Source organism: Microtus oregoni, unplaced genomic scaffold (assembly GCF_018167655.1).
Source record: "Microtus oregoni isolate MIOR12 unplaced genomic scaffold, Mior012 000005F_ref0000423, whole genome shotgun sequence".
Lineage (NCBI taxonomy): Eukaryota > Metazoa > Chordata > Mammalia > Rodentia > Cricetidae > Microtus > Microtus oregoni.
In genome coordinates this window covers 8,612,794-8,629,095 of record NW_024543064.1, presented here as the reverse complement: position 1 = coordinate 8,629,095, position 16,302 = coordinate 8,612,794, and the positions used below count along the sequence as shown (strand labels likewise).

General features: G+C 52.8%; 1 protein-coding gene across 1 annotated transcript in view; it reads right to left on the bottom strand.

The window, feature by feature from the left end:
* Positions 1 to 226: 226 nt before the first annotated feature.
* Positions 227 to 16,302, bottom strand: part of LOC121448378 (draxin-like) — a 27,596-nt gene continuing 11,520 nt past the window's right edge. Inside the window, exons 2-7 of the mRNA XM_041652359.1 lie at positions 13,834 to 14,272; positions 11,048 to 11,241; positions 9,547 to 9,658; positions 9,104 to 9,193; positions 7,402 to 7,491; positions 227 to 3,967 (exon numbers count right to left, since the gene is read on the bottom strand). Of these exons, the coding sequence (XP_041508293.1) occupies positions 3,855 to 3,967; positions 7,402 to 7,491; positions 9,104 to 9,193; positions 9,547 to 9,658; positions 11,048 to 11,241; positions 13,834 to 14,263 (1,029 nt within the window). The 5' untranslated portion in view covers positions 14,264 to 14,272 and the 3' untranslated portion in view covers positions 227 to 3,854. The remainder of the gene's footprint in view (positions 3,968 to 7,401; positions 7,492 to 9,103; positions 9,194 to 9,546; positions 9,659 to 11,047; positions 11,242 to 13,833; positions 14,273 to 16,302) is intronic.

Here is a 16,302-nt window from a genome sequence, read left to right as displayed (position 1 = left end):
ACCCCCTTGGGTACCCCAGAAGCTGCTCCAATCCTGTAGACCTCGATATCCAGGTGAGAGAGGAACTACATTTGCCTTGCTTGCTCAGACCAGACCTCAATCAAATCAAGTAAATAGGAAATGACAAGAGAAATACAAGACTTGGGGTTCCCTTCCAAGGCTCTGACGATGATCCCTGCCAGTCAGACTGACCATTTCCTAGAAGAACAGAGTCAAGAAGTGGCTTAGCAATTGTCACCTCTTTATTTACAGCTCAGAGAATACATGCAATATGGCATCACAGACCATAGTACCCCTCCCTTGCCGTTCCCACATTTCAGGGAGGAGCTATAACCCTCCAAGGCATTTCCCAAGAGCACACGTGTCCAGTGATGGAGACTCCGGGCCTAGGAGCCCTACCTGGTGTCTTCTAAGCAGAGCCAATGGCAGTCAAGGAGGTAGGCCTTGGATCGCGGAGTTTGTCCTCGCTGGTCAATTGCCAAGAAACAGACCTCAGAGTGGCCAAGCCATAGTGAACACAAGAGTACTGAATTGTCCTAATGTCCCCACCGCTGGCATCTGTCTTCCATCTGTGGTCCTCACACCCACCACACCCAAGAATGCCCTGGAGAACGTGTTAGAAGCCAGATGCTGGGGACCACTCCTGTGATTGCAGCTCAGTAGGTGTGGAGTGGGGCCCAAGAATCTGTGCTTCTACCAGACTCCCAGGTGATGCTGGAACTTTGCAACCAGGGGTAGCTCGGTCACAGATCTGTCCCAAACCACCTGCCCTTCCTGGGGGCCTTGGAAACCCCACCCCCCGCAGTGCAAACCCCTTGTTCTGCGTGCAGCCTGCTCACTTTGACCACTCCTTTTCTGTGTGCACACAGTATCTATGGCCTGTTAGCACACACTCGCTATGGTCTGTAAGCATGAAGGGCCAGTGTTAATGTAGTCCCGCCCCAGGAACCCTCAAAGGGCAGCCTCAGCTGCTGACTTCTCCCGACCCCACTTTCCTGGCACCCCAGGGCTCTTGGTTCCTTACTTTCTAAACATTCTCCTCATTGAGGATGCTCTGGGGAAGGCTGAAGGAGGCTTCGGGAGGAACTCTGCCACACCTCAGCAGGAGAGGCCTTGGAATCTGACCTCCTCCAGGAGCAAATGACGTCATTTTCCTATGACATTTGTATCTCTAGTCATAGACCCCCTCAGTCCCCTTCCACGAGCCATGGAAACCACCCTTCCTATCGCCAAAGCCCAGAAAACAGTCCGTGTCTGGGGACAGTGGGGTTCTGCCAGAGTGTCCTTGAGGTTTCAGCTCAGGCGTCTGTCTGGGCAGTTCTAAGCAAACCCCTGCTCGGCTCCCCACCAGGGTCCACTTTTTTTCTCATAAACTTGACGCTGTGTAGGCACATGCTCCTCCCCTCGGCGTGGGAATCTATATGCTTCTCCAGAGCCGTGACTCAGTTTGGGGAAGTCCACTTTGTTTTTTGTTTGTATATTTGTTTGAGGCAGGGTCTCTTTATGTAGCCCTGGCTGTCCAGGAACTCTCTTTGTAGACCAGGCTGACCTCGAACTCACAGAGATTTGCCTGCCTCTGCCTCCCAAATGCTGGGATTAAAGGCGTGCGCCACTACACTCATTGTGAAGTGCACTTTGGAGCAATCATAGAAAGCATCCTGAACCGCGCATGGTGGTGCGACCTTTAATCCCAGCACTTGGAAGGCAGAGGAGGCAGGTCTCTGTGAGTTCCAGGCTAACCTGGTCTACATTGTGAGTTTCAGGTCAGCCAGAGATGAATAGTGAGACACCACTAAAAAAAATAAATAAATAAATAAAAAGGATCACTGTGAAAATGAAGGCCTGCTGAAGATGGCTAGCTGGTACTCTAGATGGTGTGTGTGTGTGTGTGTGTGTGTGTGTGTGTGTGTGTGTGTGTTATGGGCCAGGCACTGTTTTAAGAATCAGGCATTTTCATTTCTTTGAAAAGGCAAGGCACACAGACCGTGAGCAACTTCCGTAAGGTCAGCAAAGTGTGAGAGGAGGTGCAGGCTGTGGATAGCAGTATGCTGCAGCAGGTAGGAGGGCAGGGACCAATGTTCTCAGGCTGCCATGGCAGCCCCCTTTGGAGACTTTGAAGCCCAGACCAGTTAGCATGTAGCTCAGCAGCAGGGCACTTGCCTGGAACATGCAAGGCCCTGGTATTACAGAAAGGAAAATGAATCTGCCTTAGAACCTGCTTTCCCATTGCCGCTTTGATCCTTCCGGCTATTGGCCCTGACCCCCATTCCCAGGCCTATCAGACCCAACTTGAGAAAGAAGAACAAGCGTATTTGATTTCTTCTAGATCTGCTTGTTTTCCTTGGTGCCTGATCCCTGGACCAGACTGGTTACCCCAAAGCCGTAAACATCCCATGGATGGTGGTCCAGGCTGGGGAGGGCGGGGGCAGGGAAGGCTTTTTTTTTTTTTTTTTTTCCTTTGCAAAGGTTGACCAGGAGGGAGATGCCAGGAGCAAAGGTCTAAAGGGTTCTCCCTAGGTGGCTCCTCAGGTGGCTCCAGATCTGCTGGGACACACATTCCGGGCGGTGACAATAATGGTGAGGCTGTCATCATGGTTCTAGCCTGTGAGCATGAAGGCTGCATGCACAGTCTTGGAGATGACCCCACTTTCCGAGGGGCATTGTTGCTGAAGCGAAGGGATGGAGTCCAGAGATGGTCTTAGGGAAGTTGGGAGTCACCAAACATCGTGTCAAGTGAACTCAGGGTGGCATGTGCTTGCCATTCCAGCAGGGGTGGGGAACTCTGAGGACAACTTAGGAGGGAGTGACCCCATGACCCAGGCCACACCAGGAAAGTTAACCCCAGCCACTTCATGACTGTGGCTAGCACTTGTCAGAGGGAAGGACCTTTCACAGGGACCCTTCTTCACCTGAACGCATCCCCCGTGTGTAGGGGCCTGGGGGAAAGAAGTCGGAATGGAGGAGAACTAGTGGAGGTCAAACCCAGGGCCCTGTGCAGTCTAGGCTAATGGCTTATTTTGTTTTGCTTGAGACACAGTCTCCCGGAGTCTGATCTCACACTTGCTAAGTAGCAGAAGATGACCTTTAACTTCTGATCCTCCAGCACCGTCTGCCTTTGACACCACGCTTGGGGATGGAAACTAGGGTTAGCCACACCCCACCCTGCCCCATGCTTTGATTTTAAGGAGGATACACCTGCCAAATATGCTGACTCACTCCTGGTAATCCCAGCATTTGGAAGACAGAGGCAGGGGGACTGTCTGAGTTTCCAAAGGCCAGGTTGGCCAAAGAGTGAGACTATGTCTCTCAAAAAGACGATAAGCCTCTGTTGAGAAAGGCTGAAGACAGTCAAGTTGTGTCTGCTGCCAGAGATGGAGGATCATGGGTGCACAGGTTTCGCAACTCAAGAGTGCTTCAGCGGTCTCTTGCCACGGTCTCTGTGGAAATTCAGTAAAAATGAAGGTGGTGCTTGGCGTTTGCCTGGGACAGAGTATTCCAGAGCCACTCCTGTCAGGGGTCCTCTCTTTCCAATCCTTTCCAGGCTGGGAAACCTCTTAATTTTCCAAATTGAAGCTGCTGTAATGCTGATGTCAAGCAGAAGAGGGCGCGCTCGACACGACTATCACGTAGAGCGGGCTCCGTGAGCTGCGTGGGTACCACCTGGGATGGCAGACACAGCTGCTCTCAACCAAGCCCTCACCCAGCTTGGGGATGAGTGAACCGGGGCTGCACCCGCGGCCTCAGTCATTGAGTCCCCCACGCAGCCCCAAGCTGAGCTAGTTACTGACGCGGTCTTATTTGTCCAAACTTCCCTAGCTCAGAACCCCGGCCTGTGGGGAGGCACTGCTAGGGCGCTAGATGTTGATGAAGGATCCCTGGTCCCCGTTGACTGTCTCAGGTTCCACGCAGCGCCCCTTCCTCCGAGTGACCCTGCGGTTCCGGTGGAATTTGGCATAGCATCGCAGCCCTGAGTGGAAGGAGGCAAGGATGTCATGCCTGTGGTGACTGTCCCCCCCCCCTTTTCTTCCCCTTCAGCCCACACAGGCTTCTCATTTTACAGCCCCTCCATACCACCGAGTCATCGCAATGTCTTGAAAAGTTTTAAGAAACTGGGCTGACTGCACAGGCCTGAGAATGAGACAGCAGGTTTGGGCTTAATCTAAGGCTGGTGTGGCTACATAGCAGACTCAAAACAAAAACAAAAACAAAACAAAACAAAAATCCAGCAAAACCTAAATGTTGAATCTGGGGCTTTGCATATTAAGCACACATTCTATCACTGAACTACATATGACCTCATCTCCTATTTAGGAAAAAAAAACAGGTTGAGCATGGTAGCCCACCTTTTACTCCTAGCATTTAAGAGGCAGAGGCACGGCGAGCGGTGGTGGCGCACGCCTTTAATCCCAGCACTCGGGAGGCAGAGGCAGGCAGATCTCTGTGAGTCCGAGGCCAGCCTGGTCTACAGAGTTCCAGGACAGGCTCTAAAGCTACAGAGAAACCTTGTCTAGAAACACCAAAAAAAAAAAAAAAAAAAATCCAAATGAGAGCAACAAAGTCAATGCAGTTCTTCTTGAAGCTTCTCTCATTTCCTTTTTTTTTTTTTTTTTCGAGACAGGGTTTTTCTGTGGCTTTGGAGCCTGTCCTGGAACTAGCTCTGTAGACCAAGCTGGTCTCGAACTCACAGAGATCCGCCTGCCTCTGCCTCCCGAGTGCTGGGATTAAAGGCGTGCGCCACCACCGCCCGGCTTCTCATTTCCTTCTTAACCTTTTCCAGGCCTCACTATATGCCAAGCCAAGCCAAGCCAGGCAGTTCCTGCCAAAGGTCCCTGCCTTTACCATCCGCCTTCTATCGGAACACCTCAGGCTCTCTTCCAACCCTCATCACCGGGTTTTTTTTTTTGCCCTTTTCCTAAGAACTCTATATAACATCCTGTGGAAATACCTTCCAATCTTTCGGGCTTTCTTTTTCACAACCCTTATGACTCTCCAGGGACTTTTTCTTTCCCCTTTTCCTCTTGTGGGGGTGTGTGGGTGATGGATACAAGAGCTTCTGTAGCCCAGGATGCCCTGGATGGAACTCCCTATGTGGCTGAAGATGACCTTGAACCCCTGAGTCTCCTATCTCTACCTCTGGAGCGCTGAGATCACAGGCACAGGCCACCATACCTGGCTCCAGAGAGGGCTTATCTATGGGTTTGTTTCTGTAACCCAGGAGTGGAGAAGATGCAGGCTCTTTTATTACTGTGAACTAGACCCTGTGGGTGGCTTGGGTTCACACAGCAGCTAGGGGAAGAATCTGCCCTCAGAGGCCGCCGGAATGAAGGTTGAATATCACTTGGCTCGGCAATTTAGGGACCTTGTTTTGAAAGGGTGCTTATCTCTCAGAGGTGTGCGCCAAAATAAATACTGTATAAATACATAAAGGTCATATTGACATAAGGGAAGTGTGTGGAGGTGAGAGCCCCACCCAGGATGGCCACAGTTGGTCTTTACTGAAGTTCAGTGATGGGAACCAGGGGCTCCCGAGACTACAACTTCAGCAGTGTGGGTTTGAAGACTCTGAAGACAGAAGTCGAATTATTTTCCACCTGTTTCTTCATAGTTCTCATTTAAACTTTTTTTCCGTAAGATTTATTTTGAGTCTGAAGTTTTGTCTGCTTGGATGTATGTGTACCATGTACATGTTTGGTGCCTGTGAAGGTCAGAAGATGGCATTGGATCCCTGGAACTGGAGTAATGGATGGTCCTGAGCTGCTATCTGGGTCCTCTGCAAGAGCAGCCAGTGCTCTTCACCACTGAGCAACCTCTCCAGCCCTTCCCTGGCCCTGTCTTTCATTTGGGTAGGGGGATGAACTCAAGGCCTGACAAGCACTCTACCACTGAGCTATCCCTTCAGCAATTTATGTATGTATTTATTTAGAGACTGGGTCTAACAGTATAGAGCAGGCAGACCTTGAACTCACAGAGATCCACCTACCTCTGCCTCCTGAGTGCAGCTTTGACTGGTTCTCTCCTGCCACATTTACGAGGGTTCCAGTTACCGAACACGGGTCATCAGGCTTGCGGACAAAGACCCTTTATACCCTGAGCCAATTGCTAGCCCTGGTTTGTTGTTTTCCAAGCAAGGTGTCACTGTGCACCCCCCTCAGTTGGCCTCAAACTCACGATAGCCCTGCCTCAGCCTCTCAAGTGCTGGGATTACAAGCATATACCACCACAGGCAACTTTTCTCTTTTTTTTTTTCATTTCCTTTCCTTTCCCTCTCCCTTCTCCTCCCCTTCCCTCCCCTCCTCTCTTCTCCTCTCCCTTTCCATCCTTTCCTCTCCTCTCCCCTCCTCTCCCTTCCTCTCTTCTCCCCTCCTCTCCTCTTCCTTTCTCTCCCCTCCCCTCCTCTCCCTTTCTCTCCCCTCCCCTCCTCTTCCTTCCCCTCTTCTCCTCTCCTCTCCTTTCCCCTCCTCTCCCCTCCCCTCCTTTCCTCTACCCTCCTCTCTCACTCCTTTCCTTTTTCCTATGATAAAATAAAATACGCCCCCACCAAAAAACAAAACAAAACAAACAAACAAAGAAGCAAGGGAAGTAAGGGGAGATCCAGCAATGATGCTGCAGACCTTTAACTCCAGCTGCTTGAGAGGCTGAGGCAGGAAAATCACGTGTTTGAGGCCTGCCTACACAACTCAGCACAGTTCTGCCTCAGGACTTTTTGCTGTTGCTGTTCTCATAGAGACAAACATGCTACTACCAGGGTGTTCTTCTGTACCCCACTCTTCCATAAATGTGTTTAAGTAAGTCACCTCACCTCACTTCTGAAATGGGAATCATAAAACCTTCCTTCCAGGGGTGACTGTGGACACGGCACAGGACAGGCACCAATGGGCACAGGTGTGCATGGGACACACCCTTCCATTGGGTGGGTGCTCAGAGAAGTTAAACACCGTTTCCTGTGGCTGCTGGGAATCCCACTCGATTCCCTGTTCCCCACCATCTCACTTGGAAAGTCTCCCATCCAGAATTCTGCTGAGAGCCTGCCAGCCTTCTCAGGTTGGCTCTTATTTAAAAGGGATACGTTCCTGTCTCCTCCCTTCTCCCCCTCCTGATCCTGAGCGATCATACCAGCTTGTGTTTCAAGAGGCAAGAACACAAATCTGAGAAACGATGCCAGGAATGGAGACGCGTTGAGCAGACAGATTGGAAGACCCCGGCAAAGCTGTTCCTACCGGTGCCTTCAGCTCCCAGGGGGTTCTCCTACTCACTCCCTCTCCCCAAACCTTTCCTTCACAACCACCCTCTGCCAGGAAACCTCATGCCCCACTCATTGCAGAGCTGGCTGGACAACAAAGGTTTCATGGTTCTGGGAGCACGGTGGGGAGGGGGCTGGCCACTCCCGGAGCCCGGACTGACCTTCCGTGCACATGCAGTCATCAAAGCATTTGTTGTTGAGGCCGCGGTTGTGGGGCGTGCAGAGATGTTCCCGGAGGTCGCAGCAAGTTCCTGGCAACACAGCAAGCACATGTGGTCAGCCAAGCTAAGCGGCTCCTCCCCGCCGCCCCGCACTAAGTCCCACTGGACAGGAGATCTATCATATGTGTGGCAGTCCATGCCCTGGTGTGCCATCTGGTGTGTAAGCCACCCCCCCCTCGCCCGGGCTGGGGTCACTGCTGGATCTCAGAGATGAAATCCCCAGAGACAGGTGGCAGAGACGCAGGCCTCCCCAGATGGCCACTTGATCGATCATGGGAGGATCAAAGGTGGTGTGGGGTTCGCCTCCCAGGGATGGGGGTGCCAGAGGTAGAGCCGGCTGAGGGAGGGGAAGGACCTCAGGGATCACGGACACTAATGTCCTCTTGGACAGATGGGGTAACGAAAGCCGTGGGTGGCTGCAGGGATAGCTTAGGCAAGCCTGAGGCATCTCTGCCCATTACTGTCCTGTTGGCCCTGACTCCAGCCTTCTCTTCACACTCAGAGTGCAGACAGTGGTGTAGGAACAGACAGCCTGTCTGGGCTGGTATCCCACTTCAACAATGCCAAAATGGCTGTGTTTTGCAGAATATCCTGCCCATGTGGCGCCATGGGGACGGCCACTTGAGTCTGCCCTGCCCCCACCCCTCAGGGCACTCATTATTTGGTAGCAGTAAGGGACACCAGTAGTCCCTGATCTCCTGCTGCGTGTGGCTTCACTCACCTTGGCCCCTGTCCCAGCCACCCCCTCCCCCAGCAGCTCCAGACAAGGGACAGCATAGCCATGACCAGGGCCACCCAGCATTGGGGCTTCCCTGACAGCAAGGCTTTCCCCCACAGCTCCCTTCAGGCCAGCATGACATCAGGCCAGAGGACTCTCTGCCAACTTATTTCCTCTCTTGCCTGGAATAAGTGTCACCATCAGCACCCCAGAGAAGCATCCCCCAAGACAGGGTCTGGCCTGCATCTCCCTATGGACCCCAGGATGATCTTGAACTCCTGATCCTCCTGCCTTTGCTTCCCAAGTGCTGCGGTGACAGATGTTTCCCCACCACGGCTTCTGCTCTGGGGAGTCACCTGACCCCACAGGACCAGCGGCTCAGACTCTAGTCAGACAGCAGGTCCCCCATGTTCCTCCGCTGTGATGAGTAGGATGCTGACCAGGAGAGGGTGTCATGGAAACCATCCTCAGAGAGCGAGGTGGTAACATGATGACGGGACTGAATTAAGCCATGTGGGCATTGAGAAGACAAGGTCAGGAGCAGATCCTCTCACTCAGGGCAGGGTGGGTTGTGGGTAAGAAGCTTAGGAACCAAGATGGCTGAGGCTGTGTGATCTTGGAAAAGGCCCTTAGCCTCTGTAGGGCATAATTGCTTTGCTTTGCCTGAAAACGAAGTCAGTCAGTCTCCGCCCCCACCGCACCTCACTTCTCTCCTTCTCTCCCCACCTCTCTCTAACGTCATTCTGTGGCAGAGAGGCTCAGGAAACTCGTGGCTACTGCAGTTGCTAATTATTGTGCAGAAAGGGTCATGACCCTCACTCAGGCTTGCTCCCATGCTAGAAGCCCTGTCTCACCTGCCTTTCTGGCATTCCCTCCCAGTCTGGCGCCTCACGTGTGGGGTGTGGGTTTAGGGGTACCAGGTACCTGGTAGGCAATCCTGGTGATGGTCACACGGTTCCCCCTCAGCTGGCGACGTCTCGTTACCATCACTGGCATACTGACTCCAGTGTTTCTCTGGGGACAAGGAAACTGGAGGTCATATTAAGCACAAGACTTGGGGGTGTCACAGAGTCAGTGGCCACTCCCACAGTGTGGCCCGGACAAGATCCTCTGCCTCTCTCAACTTCACTTTCTTCCCCGAAGCAGATCCTGTAGCCCGTCGCCCTGTAAGAGGCGTGGGACCTGTCTAGTGTGCAGAGAGTGTGGGAGACTGCCACAGTTAGTCAGGTTCAGCTTAGACTGATGCTTTCCAGCCCACCTCTGGACGCCTGCGGGTCATCCTGGACTCAGCAAGGATCCTCTTCAGTAGGTGCTGGACAGAGGAGTCCAAACATGGGGCTGGGGGGGGGGGGGCAAAGCAGACTTACCTTTCCTCTTTGCAGAAGGCCAGACCTCTGGCTTTAAATCCTCATAGTCAGTCCAGTCAAATAAGGCCATGTCCAGCGTGGGCATCACGTCCCCATCAGACCTGGGCTGTGCCTGCAGAAGACGAGGCGGGGAGGAGACCTGGAGTCTTCAAGGTGAAGATGTCAAGGTAATGGTGAGGGAGGCTGCGGAACCTGCTTGTTCAGAATGTCTTAGCCCACTGGGGAGGGAATTAGAGGTGGACCCATTGCTCATTTCTCTGCTGTCCTCTCAAGGTTCTGTGAAGACCACGTGCAGGCCTCAATCCCACACACAACAGAGGGCCACTCACAGCGCTGACCCACTCACAACCAACGCTGAACAATATCCTGGAAACTACTACTGAGGACCAGATATCGTGGCTGGGCCCCCGTGTACGTGATGGCCAGGGTTCAGCAAGGCACAGACTGTAACTCCCCGCCCATGGCCACAACTTTCGAGCTGTCTGTCCCCTTCCTGTCCCCGTCATAAACGAGAACGGCCAGGTGAACTCCTGTCCCCATCATAAACGAGAACGGCCAGGTGAACTCCTGTGCCCGTCATAAACGAGAATGGCCAGGTGAACTCCTGTCCCCATCATAAACGAGAACGGCCAGGTGAACTCCTGTCCCCATCATAAACGAGAACGGCCAGGTGAACTCCTGTGCCCTTCTTGAGTCACCGGTGGTCAGAGCTGTGTGAGCGTCCCTGTTCCCTTCCCATTTACTTTCTCAGAGCTGGGGAGTAGACGGGTTAGCCACCTCACTGACCTATGCCACTCTAGTCACGGGTTTTAAAATCTCCTGGCTGCTTTTGGAGCTCTTCCAGACTTTAAGGTCCTCCCAGGAGTCCCCCCTCTACTTGTGTAGAGAGCAGTATGCTGAGCTGGCGCTGGCTTCCGGGTTGTCCCAGCCCAAGCCCCCAAGGCCATATGCTGTGGTTTTTGGCATCTTTTCTGGAGGCAGAATACCCAGTGGGGCAAAAGCTTACTGGCTTCCACTACCACCCTCCTGCTGTGCCTCAGTTTACCTAAGTAGAACAGGAGGAGACTCAATTAAAACCCAAGCGGCTGGGCACACCTGTGAGAGATTTTTCTTGATTGGGTCATTCAAGGCGAGAAGACGCCCTAAATCAGGGCCACACCTTCCGGTCCCCGCCCCCCCTGCCCCCACATGCCTGGAAGGACGTGGAAGAAGGAAGCTTTTGCTTCTACTTGTCCTCGCTTTTGGTGGCAAGTCCGTCTGTCCTGCTGCCGAGGTATTTGCTGGTATTAGAACCTACTTCAGGATTATGATACAGAAAAGACCAGCTGAGATACCTGGCCTCGTGGACCAAACCTGATTCTTTCTTTGCTTTTCCGTGGGGAGACAGCAGCTGTTGGATCAGCCGGACCACAGCCTGTAGGCCACTCCAAGAAAGTTCCTTTTGATGCGCACCTTAATTCTACAGATCTGTTCAGTCTTGACAGGAGGCATGTGCTCTTACCTGGGGCCGCAGGGAGGTGACAGGCAGGATCCGGGTCTCCTCTGGGGTAGGCGTGGCAACATCTGCTGTGGTTAGGAAGAGCATGGTTGGGGCCAGGCTGGTAGAAGACTCCTCTGTGGCAGCCTCCAGCATCTGGTCTTCAGAAGGTTCCACCTTCTTCATTAGGGAGCTGGGCCCGCGGATGGCAGCTCGTCCTGAGACAGGGCAAACACAGGGTGACCAGCCTGCTGCTCAGTGTCCACCTACAGGGCAGCCCGACCTTTCTGCTGTGGACCCTTGGTTTATCCAACACCCTGCTGTCTACCCTGCTAGAGACCCAGAAACAGCAGTCACTGGGGGAGAGGGACTGGTTGAAAGGTTCTCCTCCTTGAGAAGCTGCATTCTAGAAGTCTGGATCCAGGATGCCTGAGGGCAGCTAGGGACATAAAACCGTAGAAGGCTTCCTGGAGGAGGTGAGGTTCATGGAGGCTGAGGGACACTGCTTGGAGAGACTTTGAGAAAGCTGCTTACACACATGCACACACGCATGCACGCACACACACATGCACGCACACACACATGCACGCACACACACACACACACACACACACACACAAGCCACTTCACAGTAGTCACTTCATCTAAGTGCCTCAGGAACTCTGAGAAGCAGTTGCTGCTCATCTACAGGGGAGGAACCCAAGCCAGAGAAGTTAGGCGGCTTCACTAAGGACACACAGCTCTCGTATGGCAGGGCATAGATTTGAACCTCCGTCCCGGGTGCAAAGCCAATGCTTTTGATTTCTGGGGCCACTTTTGAAGACACTCAGGTGGGAGAGTGAGAGCGGAAGGCAGCAGGGTCACAAACAATGGGACCAGGATGGAGGATGGGGGGTTGGTCATCTACATTTGTCCTTGCCACGCACAGGTATAAGTTGATACGGATCCCGTGGGGTCCACCCCACCTCGCAGAAATGAACCCCAGTCAGCCTGAGGCTTCACAAGTGATGATGAAATGGCCCGACCTGTGGGCTTCATCTGTTTCCTGCCACCGTGTTTTTGCCCTTAGGAGAGTCCTGCCTCTTGACCAAAGAGGGAAATTGGGGACCCCATGTGTACTGTGCTCTCCTGCTGGTCCTCAGGCATCAGCAGTTTCCAAATTGGCACAGGGGACCACCGAGAATGGGAGGGAGTATGATGACATTTGTCCTTGGCGTCTGGGGATTCTCAGTCAACCTGGCCAGGAAGCCAGTGCCTTCTCTCTCACTATCTGCAGAAAGAAGTGGCAGGTGCTCCACCTTCTTCCTGGAGAAACACCCAACCAGCCAGCGGCAGTTGCTCTGTCCCTAAGGCAGTCTTGTCACGCGAAAAGACTTAGTAGCCAGGTCGCCAGTGTAGGCTCAGGGCCAGGTGAGGCCGGAGAAAGGTCAGCTGGTTGGAGCAGGAGGGGTCAGCTGATGGGGGAGGAACCAGCTGCTGGTGGGGGCGGGGCCAGATGGTTGTGGGAGGGGCCATCTGGTTTAGGGGAGGTACCAACTGGTTGGAGATGGGCAGGTATGGGAGGGGTGACATTTCTCTCAAGACCCTGCAGTATATATCTTTGCTGTTCCCAAGGACCTAGGGCTTGGTCGAGAGATGACTCAGAAGCTAAGAGCATGCGCTGCTCTGGCAAAGGACCTGAGTTCGATTCCCAGCGCCCATGTCAGGTGGCTCACAACCTCCTTTTATCCCACCTCCAGGAGACCTGATGCCTCTAGCCCCCGAAAGCACCATGCTCACATGCACGTATTCACACATACATACCCATAACTAAAAACATTACAAATAAGTCTTAAAAAAGAAAAACTTGATTCTCCAGCCCCTCGCTCTACTTGGAAGCAGTGGGGTCTCTGGGAGATGGGGCTTAGTGGAAGGAACTTGAGTGACTGGGGGTGCCTTTGAAGGGATACAGGGACCCAGGTATTCCTGTGCTGTCTCTCCCTTCCTCTCTCTTCCTCCTCCTCCTCTTTTCCCTCAGCCACCGGGCACCATGAGGTGAGCAGCTCCAGGCTGCTTCTACCGAGCTCTGCCTCACAACATGTCCAAGCAACTTAGACAGAATGTTCTGAATCCTTGATCCCAACTCAACTTTCTCCTCTTTGTCATCGTGACAGACAGTTGGCCACCACATGGGGTCACTGGTGTGCAGGGTTGGAGGGTGCAGACTGAGATGCCCAGGATTTAGCAGCGATTGCTTTGGGATGGTGTCGCGACCCCCAAGTCTAAGCTCTCTGAGCGGCAGGTCACCTCCTCCTGCACTAAGGTCGGGCTGTGGGACAAACTGAGGCTCACAAAGGTGACTTTCCCAAGGCTACAAACTAGTGAGTGGTGGAGTCAGTCCCTGCTCTCAACAGATCTGAGTGCAGAGTCCAAGCTCTCGGCTTCCACTCCGTTCTGGAGCTCATTAAAAGAGGTGCCCGGAGGGGGGTTCCCAGCTCTTCGGTCTGTACGCTAGCAGGGCTTAGAGTTGGGTAGATTTAGGTCAGATGCAAGGTAGATTTTCCCGACGGCCGAAGGAGGCAGAGCTTCTATGGCAAACTCCCTCTTCTCCACCTCTGTCCCTCCTCGGCCTCTCCCTGCTTCTTCTCCCTAGTAGACTGCTCTGACTTTAGTAAGATGCACCTCCTCTTCTGAGAGCCCACTTCTGCCTCTTTGGGGGTTTTGAATGGTCTCTCCAGGGCCTTAAAACTCTGACTCTCTGACCACTTCCTGTCCTCCGCATTAGAGCCTAGAGCCTTCCCGGAGTAAAGGGCTCCCCGGCCTCCAGCTACCTCGGTGCTGGCGCAGCCGGTCCCTGCGTCTCTTGTGTTCTCTGCCACGTTTCTTCATCCTCTCCCACCCAGAAGACCGGGGCTCCTTCTCAGGATAGGGCAATGCCAGCCCCAGAAGCAGCTCCTTGTCCTGCAGAAGGCCGGCAGGGCGCTGTCCAAGCGTTATCCGGGAAGCCTGCCTAGCAGCAGTGACCCCAGCCCCCTCCTGGCCCCGGCTGGGCATGCCTGGGCCCCTGTCCTTCTTGCCCAGGCCCCGTCGGCCATGATGATGGGGCTGAGGCACCCACAGTGTAGAGCTGGGGAGGTGGGGTTGGGTTTCAGGCAGATTCCGGGGAGAGGATCCAGATGCAATGGTGCCTGCCACGTGGAGCTCCGGGAATAGCAGGACCAGGAACAGTATGGTGATCTTGCAGACAGTGGACCCTGCCATTGGCTCTCCCTAAAAGAAAAACATTATTATGTGGGCAATACACAGTACCTCCCCACAAAGCTCCATATCTGCACCCCATTATCCAAACTGCTTTTTCCGCGGGGGTAGAGGAGGCTCTGCTCCCTGGACACACTTTTTTAACTTTGTGTTTTGGATTGTTGTTGAGGTTTTGTTTTGTTTTGTTTTTGGATTAGTCTCATGTACCCCAGGATACACTTGAACTGATCCTCTTGCATTATAATTACAGGCATGAACCACCAGCGTCTTTCCTTTTGTGTGAGGATTTAAAAATACATTAAATTACTGGGTGTGGTGGCGCACGCCTTTAATCCCAGCACTCGGGAGACAGAGACAGGCGGATCTCTGTGAGTTCGAGGCCAGCCTGGTCTACAAAGCGAGTTCCAGGAGAAATCCTGGGTCAAAAGTTCATTAAGTTACATTTATTCATCTATTTATTCATTTATTGTGTGCATGCCATGTATGCATGTGGAGGTCAGAGGACACTTGCAGGAGTCGGTTCATGGGTCCCAAGTATCAAACTCAGGTCATCCCATGCCTCAGCAAGTTCCTTTGCCTACTGATCCATCTTGCTTGTCCTCCCCTTTTCTAAATTGTTAAATATGTATGTGTGTGTCTGTTTATCACATGCGTGCAATGCCTGGGGAGGCCAGAAGAGGCCAGAAGCTTGCTCTGGAGCCGGGGTGTCAACTGCCTGATATGGGTGCTGGAAACCAAACTTCAGGTCTTCTGCAAGAATAACAGGCAACAAGAACTTCTTAACCTAATTGAACCATCTCTCCAGCTTTTATTCCCCACCTTGAGAGGGTCTCAAAGTGGTCTTAGCTGTTCTGGAACTTGCTATATAGTCTAGGCTGGCCTCAAACTCACAGAGATCCACCTGCCTCTGCTTCCCGAGTGCTGGGACTGAAGATGTATGCACATCTGGCTTGCTTTCTTTCTTTTCTTTTTTCTTTTTTCCCAGACAGCATTTCTCTGTGTAGGCCCTGGTTGTTCTAGAACTTGATTTCTTGCGAGGCTGACCTCGAACTCAGAGATCTGCCTGCTTGTCCCTCCTGAGTACTGAGATTAAAGGTGTGTGCCACCACTGCCTGACCTCTTTTCCCTTTTAAATTTAGTGTAATCTTTTAGAGATAGGATTGGGTGGGCATCGAGTAGCTCAGGCTGACCTTGAACTCATGTGCTCCACCTGCCTCTGCCTCCTGCCTGCTGGGAGTATAGTCCTGAATCCCTATGCCTGCTGGAGTCATTTTCACATCAAAGCTGGATGGTGCTCATGGTTTCCAATGGTAGGAGGCCACAAGAGCTGGTGAACATGCCACAGCCATGAGAACTGGTGAACATGCCACGGCCACGAGAGCTGGTGAACATGCCACAGCCATGAGAGCTGGTGAACATGCCACGGCCACGAGAGCTGGTGAACATGCCACAGTGCAGAGGACTGTCCTCGTGGGGCGAGGAAGATGGCTCAGTGGCTAGGGGTGCTTGTTGCTTGGTTTCCAACACCCACAGGGCAGCTCACAACCATTTCTAACTCCAATTCTGGAGCATCCAACGCTGTCTTCTGGCCTCTGCATGCATGTAGTGCACAGACCAGACATACATGCAGACAAAACACCTATACACATAAAAAAAAACCCAAAAAATACACATTAAAAAAAAAAAAAGATCACAAGAGCACCTAAGGCTTAGGCTCTTTGGTTTAAATCCTTCCAGACCAGTCTAGAGGTCGTTTTTCTAAACAAACCCCAGCCTTGGTCAAGACCTCCAAGACATAGCCGAGCTCCTCAGAGCCCTGAACCCACTCCTTTCCGCTGAGATTTGACCTGCAGCCCACATCCAGAAACAGGAGCCATCTCTGTAATGACTCCTGCCACTTCTCCCACTTCTTCTGAAGAGTCTATGTTCTGGGTCTCTTGAGACTGTCCAGGGTGGCCTAGCTCTGTCCTTGCCCCTATTTCCACCTATCTGATAGAATCTCATGGAGCTCAGGTTGGCTAGAACTCATTGAGTAGCCAAAG